Source organism: Galeopterus variegatus, unplaced genomic scaffold, assembly GCF_000696425.1.
Source record: "Galeopterus variegatus unplaced genomic scaffold, G_variegatus-3.0.2 Scaffold9581, whole genome shotgun sequence".
In the NCBI taxonomy this organism is placed as follows: Eukaryota; Metazoa; Chordata; class Mammalia; order Dermoptera; family Cynocephalidae; genus Galeopterus; species Galeopterus variegatus.
In genome coordinates this window covers 32,861-40,262 of record NW_007735692.1, presented here as the reverse complement: position 1 = coordinate 40,262, position 7,402 = coordinate 32,861, and the positions used below count along the sequence as shown (strand labels likewise).

The following is a 7,402-nucleotide window of genomic DNA, read 5'->3' as shown; positions in this document are numbered from 1 at the left end:
TGTCTGCTTTGGAAAGACCTCCTCCAAGACTAACGCAGAGAGGCCAGTTGGGGGGTCTGGGGGGTGGTGTCTGCCTTGGGGTCTTGAGGACTGATTTCTCTTGGTGGCAGCCGGGATGGTTGGGGGCTGCAGCTCTGTTCTAGCTGTCCAGGTTTATAATGGGGCATCAGGCTGGAGAAACAGGGAACATAGTGCCACCCACCCCTCCACCTTCTGGGCCTCTGAACTTGAGTGGTAGGGCATTATGTGAACTTGGCCAGAGGAATCACGACCCCCAGCAGTCCCATCACCAAGAGGGGCTGGCCACTTGGCAGGAGAGCAGATCCTAAGGAAAGTCAGAAGATCCAGTGAGGGGGCAAGGGGCGGCATCTCACCCCAGCCCCTCCAGGGCCGTCCCCACGAGCCTCCTGGCTTCCTCTCTCCCTACCCCCTTGGGCACACCTGTCCTTGTCTGACATGGCCCCCACAGCCCTGCTCAGGAGGGCCCTCCCCCCCCAACCAGGCCCACACCAGCGTCCGCCACCACTGACCTTTGTCCCTGAGATGGGTCAGGATGGGGTCAAGAGTGTGTGGATTGGGGGGAGGCTGACAGAGCGAACTCCAGACAGGAGACTGTCAGCTTGCATGTGGGAGGGGTAAATCTGGGGGCCGGGATGTGGGCTGCACGGGGACATGCCCTGGGCAGACCGCTCCTTTCTGTCGGTGCCCATCCTGGACCAGGCTGCTCACGGCTGCCTGCCCTGCCTCCTGCACCGCCCAGCGTGCACAGATGCTTGGAAGTGGTCAAGGGTCACGGGAATGGGGCAATCAGGTGTTCCCAGAAGCCAGAGAGAGGGACAGGGAAGGCAGCCCACTTGGGGCTTGTGGGGTGCCCCGGTCACAGTGTGCAGGTGCACCTGCTTTCACATGTGAGCACATGCCGGGACAGGTCTGGGTGGACAGAGGTGCCCCTGCCCTCACCTGAGCGGAGGATGGGCAGCAGGGTGGCCAGGTGCCCGTCGTTGGCCTCGGGCACGATGCCCAGCAGCTGGCACATGAGCTCGTACACGTGGACACTCTCAAAGGGCCCCACCTCCAGGCCTGCCTTGAAGCTGGGGCCCACGGCACGGAAGATGGTCTTCATGTCCACGTCGCCATTGTCAAAGCCGTGCTCCCCGTTGTTGAACTGGACATTAATTCTCTGCCGGGGAGGGGGCAAGAGTCCCAAGTCCTTGCTGGGAGCAGCCAACCCCTCAGCCCACCCACCCTCTGCACTGGCACCCCCTGCGGGGTTGGGGTCCTGCGCTGGCCGGTGGCCTAGGCAGGAGTTCTGAGCCCGCAAAGATCAGTCGCCCCAAAGAGGGAGCCTCCGTGGAGAGCCGGGGAGATAAACGGAGGCCCTAAGGACGTGCAGTCTGGGTGTGTGGCCGTTGGGAGCTCCCTTCGGGGACCGCCACCCCAGCCCGCACCTGCTCCCCTCAGCAGCCCCGGCTCTCCGCCGGTGGGTGGCCGGGCTCCGGCTCCCACTGCCTCTCCCACGTCACCCTGCGGCTGCTGGGCCCCCCACACCACCCTAAACACACACACGTTCCTATCACGTGGTGATGGGTGCGTCCCTTTGGTGGCTGACACCCCGCAAGTTGGGGACTAGCTAGACATGGGATGCTTTTTTTTTTTTTCCTTTTTATCTTTTTTACTGGCCGGTAAAGGGATTGCAACTCTCGGTGTCACGCCCGTACCGGAGACCGGCGACGGGATCGCAACCCTCAGTGTCATGCCCGCACCACGCTCAGCCAGTGAGCGGGAACCGGTCACCACATGGGATCCGAACCCTCGGCGGGAGCGCCACCGCACTCCCAAGTGGCGCACTTTCCAGTGCGCCACCGGGTCGGCCCTAGACATGGGATGCTTTTGATAGAAATGAAAGGGGACCCACGGCCCGGTGCAGGAGCCCACCCCGAGAGCCACGTGTCTAGCGGGAGACTTACCCCATGGATGACATAGCCAGGGTCACTGTACATGAGCAGGGGTGTGATCCTGGGGTGTCCGGCGTAGTGAAAGGACTTGGGGAAGGACTCCTTCTTGTAGACGTGGAGTCTGGGGTGGGCGTCCTTGAGGGCGTCGTACACCTTCTCCAGCATCCCCTCTTTGGGGAGCAGCATCCCATTTGGTCCGTAGTCTAGGAGCTCGAACTCAATGTCCTGGAAGGTGAAGTTGGGGAACTTGTGGAATTCAACTAAGTCGCTGGCGTCCTTCTGGACGGTTCTCATGCCGTGGTCGGACGTGATGATGAGGTTGAGGCTGCTCGAGAGGTGGTGGCACTCGATGCGCTCCCGGAGGTAGCCCACGGTCCGGTCCACCTGCCGCACCATCTCCTTCCTCTCCTGGGACTCGGGGCCATACCTGTGGCCCGTGGAGTCTGGCTCCCCGAAGTAGAGCGTGACCAGGTCCAGGTCCTCCTCGGTGAGCCACCTCATCACGGTGTCCACGTTCGCCCTCCACTCCTCCTCGTCTTTGTAGTTGTGCAGGGCGCCTTCCTTGCGGCTCAGTGTCACAGCCACCCCTTGGTAGGTGACATTCCCACCGGGGTAGAAGAAGGAGCCAGTCTTTAGGCCCTGCCAGCAGGAGGAGTGTTAGAGTCGCAGGACCCTCGGGCTGGCACCTCCTGCCTGTCCCGTGACCAGAACACACTTGCCCTGCACCCCACTTTCTCCTCTCTGCCTCTAACTGTGGCTGCGAGGCTGCTGATTTTCTGAAATTATCTCTCATCTCACGTGATCTGGGGTAAAACCCATGTCATAGAGGAGAGAAGGGTGCCCGGTAGATCAAGCACTAAATGAGACGGTAGACGTAAGAGCGCCCCAGATATGCAGTGTCCTCTTCATCACGGTGGCTCCCGCTTCCTGCCCCGAGAGCCCTGCCCTCCGACCGGCAGCCCAGACTCCCCTACTGTACTCCCAACCAGGCATGGGTCTGTCTGTCTGTCTGTCCACCCACACCCGGTCCACCTGCCTCTCAGCCTTCCTTCTGGTCATCTGTCTGTCTTGCTATATGTTGGTTGCTTTTTTATGGACAGATCCATCTGTCCTTCCAACTCTGTCCACGCAGGCCTGTCTGCCCGTCCACTCCCCCCGGCCATTCTTTCATGTGGCTCTAGCACCGGGACAAGCTGAGTTCCGCGCTCTGGCTTTCTGCCCACGGGCCTGGTGGAGGGGACCCCTGAGAGTCTGGGCAGGTCCTTCTGGAGAGAGGGGCTACGGCGGCTATCAGGTGGGTGGGGGCTCCGAAGGGTAATCGGGGCTCGCCTGGGAAACCTCCACCTGACTTGGTCTCACCTTCGGGGCCAGGGAGCCCTCAGAGCATTGGGTACTGCTGGATTCCCGGGCTCAACACTAAAACCCAGCTCTTATTTTACCTTTGACCCTTTAGAATGTAGCTGTCTGGCCCTGAGCAGGGTGTGGGACGGGTAAGGGCTAAAGCCATCTTACTGTTAAATATGTTCTTGAGTCTCCCCGTGTGACCCTTCCCCCAGGCAGTGAAGGGTCCGAGGGTGCAATTTCCCCCAGGCTTGTGAGGACAGAGCAGTCCCTCTTGGTCCAGGGCTCCAGGGAGGAGAGGGCAGGGTGCTGTCCACAGGCTGAGCCAGGCTGCAGCCCACAGCTCAGTCCTCACCTGGGGACCCTACTTAAGACCCTTCTATGCCAGGACTCCCAGGGTGGGGATCGAGCCTTCTGTGGCTCTCAGGAGGTCCTGGCCCCCTCTGCCGCCAGGCTCCCCTCCCCCACCGGCATCCGTGGGGGTGGGGGCAGCATTACCTGCCTCTGGGCCGTGATCCAGATGGGCACACTGCCATTGTCCCACCACCTCTCAATGCCCAGTGTGGTGTGGTAGGGCAGCTTCAACTTGCTGGTGGTGTTGTAGTACATGTTGTGGACCACCCCGTGGTTCTCCACGTACTTGCCTAGGGGAGGGAGAAGTGGCAGAGGGGAGGCGGGACAGATTGGGGTCACGGCCATAGTCAGGGGACAGATTGGAAGAGGCAAAATCGAAGCCAGCAGGATTCCATTGTGTTCCGGGTCGTGGGGAGTGGCTGGGGGTGGGCAGACTTTCTCACGCACTGCCCAGCGGGAGCCAAGGTTCAGGGGTCACGTTCGCAACAAACAGGCACACGTTCTTTGACCCGGCAATTCCACCTCCACTTTCAGGAGTTCGTCCTGCAGCTCAGTAAGCAGATGCACAGACGCACACGCAAGGGCCTCGGTTGCAGACCTGTTCGCTTTAGCAAGAGACTGGGGGTGGCCTCAATGGCTATCGGGAAGGGACTAGTTGATGAATTATGGCCCAGCCATCTAATGGAATCCTAGGCAGGAAGTTAAATGACCAAATATAGCACCAGGAGATGTTTTTACAATCTATTTTTGCATAGGAAACACGTGCACATGGTACTGAGTAAAATGAGAACCCGCCCCCCCCCCCATCCGTGACACACAAAGTAAAACGGGCCAGCACAGGCGGCTGCGGCCCATTGCGTTGGGAGGGGCCGGGCTGCAGGAATGCTGCGACAGGATGACATGGGGCAAACGGTGTCCCCCAAATGCATGCCTGCCTGGAGCCTCAGATGTGGCCTTGCTTGGAAAGAGGGTCTGTGCAGAGGGAATTAAGTGGGATGAGGTCATCCTGGAGAAGGTGGACCCCAAATGCCGTGACTGGTGTCCGTGCGAGAAGAGGAAATTTGGACACAGAGAGACACAGAAGAGGAGGCTGTTGAAGACAGAGGCAGAGACTGGAGTGATGTGGCCACAAGACGAGGTACCCAGGATTGATAGCAGCCCCCAGAAGTTGGGGGAAGCAGGAAAGAGTGTCCCCCTGCACCTTCAGAGTGAGGATGGGCCTCAGACACCCGGTCTCCAGACCGTGACAGTCGGGTCTGTGGTGCCAAGCCGCCCGGTTGTGGTTCTCTGTTGCGGCAGCCCCAGTACACTGACCCAGTGTCTTTGAAGGACACCCAGAGACTGGGAACAGTGGTGCCCTGGGGGGGAGGGGGACACAGGGTGTTGGCTTTTCGCTCTCAAACACCCTTTGTACACTTTCTGTTTTTAAAACCTTGTGTCTGTGTCGTCTTCGGCCAGCAGATGTGGCGGGGAGGGGTCGGAGAGAACAGAGAGGAGAGGAGGGGAGGCCGGGGAGGTGGGCGCGGGGAGAGCAAAGAGCAGGCGCCAGGCGCCCCCCAGTCTCCTCCCCCGCAGGGTTGCTGCTCTGGCTGTGACCACTGTTTAACCAGCCCCAGGGGCATTTTATTCTCCCCCGACCAGTTGTCATCAATAGTAGGATTCCTAACAGTCCCCAGTGGGTGCCCCCTGCCTGGAGCAAGGACCTCACTCCTTTGCCCGCTGGGCACCTGGTGCAGGCTGTGCGCCCTCAGCAGGGTTCTCAGGCCCCTTCCCCCCAGACCCCGACCTGAGGCCGACACTCACCAGTGACCAGGGTGAAGTGACAGGGGCTGGTCAAGGTGATGAAGGCGGGGGTCATGTAGCGAGCCTTCACCCCGTCTCGAGCCATGGCGTCCAGGTTTGGGGTGTCCACGTCCTGGTCATAGTTCCAGCGGAAGCCGTCGAAGGACACTAGCAGCAGCTTGTTCCGGGAGCCCTGACCGAGGATCGGCGCCCCAGTCCCCAGGGCCAGGAGGGTGGCCAGAGCCACGGAGAGGAGGATGGCCCAGTGTTTCATGACAGGCTGTCCAGCGAGCAGGGCCACCGGGCTGGTTCGTGCCCAGGAGAGCAAAGTCCCAGAGTCACCTGGCTGCTCTTATCCCGTGCATCTTTGGAAACAGAACGAGTCTTCAGGAGGAGGCTCCCAGCTGTGGCATCGGGGCCACCCTGTGGTCTGCTGTAAACTAGTGCCCGCCTTTATGCCAACACAGCCCTCTGGGCTGCATGCTCCTCCGTTTCTCCTCGTGTGTCCTCCCAGGGAGATGGGGACCAGCGGCTCGGAGTGCAGAGGGAGACAGACCCCAGCCCAGGAGCCTCTTCCCCTCCCTGCCCTGCTCAGGGCTCCTGGGATGGGGCGAGCTGAGCAGGAACCTGATGGCCCCAGCAGCGCCCTGTAGCGCCTCCCTTCTCGGGCTGGGCGTGGAACCTCAGTGAGGGAGCCACAGGCGGGCAGGGTGTCCTGCATTCTTGCCTGGTGGACTTTCTGTCAACAAGGGGGTTGGAGGAGGGACACTCCTTTGTCCCCCCTCCCCACACTGCACACTCAGGGTGGGACAGGAGCCCTGAATTCAGTGTACAGTTCTCTCTCGCTTCCTCCTTCTCTCCCTTTCTTTCTTTCTCTGTCTCTGTCTCTCCTCCTCTCTCTTGCTCACTCAGTACCTGTTAGGTACATTCTGTGTACCAGGCAGGATTCTAGATTTTGGGGACACAGAGACGAAGGAGACAGTGTTGCTGACTTTCTACATTCTGGCTGTGGACACACAAAATAAAATGAATAAATAAGTAAAAAAAATAAAAAATAAATAAAGATAGAATTCTGCAAAACAAGATGCAGCAGGGGGAGGCGCTGCAGAGTCGGTGGGGGCCGCACCCGGCGGGTGGGGGGCAGGTGCAGGGCAGGTGGGCGGGGATGAGGGGTCTGCATCCTTAGGCTGGCGGAAGCCGGGGGAGGGTTTTAAGTATAAACTGATAGAACGTTTCAGAAAAATCGCTCCATTGCAGGTGGAGCCTGAGTGGAGTGAAGAAAGCAGAGCACGCGGGGCTCCTCCGAGGTCTGACGGGCCCTTCCGGCAGGCCCAGGGCGGGGGCGGGCGCGGTCGGCTCCGCGGGCCGTGGAGGTCTGGGTTTTACGCTGACGCGGAGACTGCCGCTCGTCCCCCAGCATCTGTTCCCGCCTTCCTCCATGGTAAGATGGCCGCCGAGAGGAACAACTACACTTCCCAGCACTCCCTGAGGCGGGGCGTGGCCACGCCGCCAAGCATTGGCCAATGAGAGGAAAGCAAGGCGTCACGTGACAGCTCCCGGCCTCTTCCGGAAGCCTGGCTCTGCCTCTCTGCTTTTCTGATCCGTTCCCCCAACGACCCCTCCAGCTCGGGGCTTCCCTGAGCCGAGACGAGCTCGGGCTCCCCGGGAATGGCGAGAGTGAGCGGAAGGAGCCCGGTTTCCGAGGGTGTCCTGGGCGGCGGGGCCCGGCAAGCCCTGGGGGCTGCAACTTCCCGGGGAGAATCCAACACACCTCGTCGTGTCTCAGTTTCCTTTATTTGGTTTTCGTGTCACTCTCGGCGGGGCCCAGTCCGGGCTGGGAATGGAATGTAGGTCTGCGAGGCGTTGCCAGGTTCAAGCTGGGGCTGAGGCGCGGCCCAGGGGGAGGCCGAGGTCTGGCCGGGTGCGCAGGGGTGGGGCGTGCTTGGGCCAGAAGGGAATCCTCGGCTCCA

At 60.8% G+C, this 7,402-nt stretch overlaps 1 protein-coding gene across 1 annotated transcript; it reads right to left on the bottom strand.

Annotated features, from left to right (window-relative positions):
* Positions 1 to 242: 242 nt before the first annotated feature.
* Positions 243 to 5,726, bottom strand: ENPP7 (ectonucleotide pyrophosphatase/phosphodiesterase 7). The gene is made up of 5 exons (XM_008593728.1): positions 5,454 to 5,726; positions 3,795 to 3,940; positions 1,968 to 2,594; positions 961 to 1,180; positions 243 to 325 (listed from the first exon to the last, which is right to left on the bottom strand). Exons 1-5 carry the CDS (start codon positions 5,704 to 5,706, stop codon positions 243 to 245), a joined length of 1,329 nt encoding a protein of 442 aa, XP_008591950.1. The 5' UTR covers positions 5,707 to 5,726.
* Between the last annotated feature and the right edge of the window lie 1,676 nt (positions 5,727 to 7,402).

Excerpts from the sequence above, each read along its gene's own strand:
- ENPP7 (XM_008593728.1), bottom strand. The coding sequence starts at position 5,706 with ATGAAACACTGGGCCATCCTCCTCTCCGTGGCTCTGGCCACCCTCCTG. Across the intron at positions 2,595-3,794 it reads GGATCACGGCCCAGAGGCAG|GGCCTAAAGACTGGCTCCTT; the intron begins GTAATGCTGCCC and ends TCCTGCTGGCAG. Across the intron at positions 326-960 it reads GCTGCCCATCCTCCGCTCAG|GATCTGCTCTCCTGCCAAGT; the intron begins GTGAGGGCAGGG and ends GACTTTCCTTAG.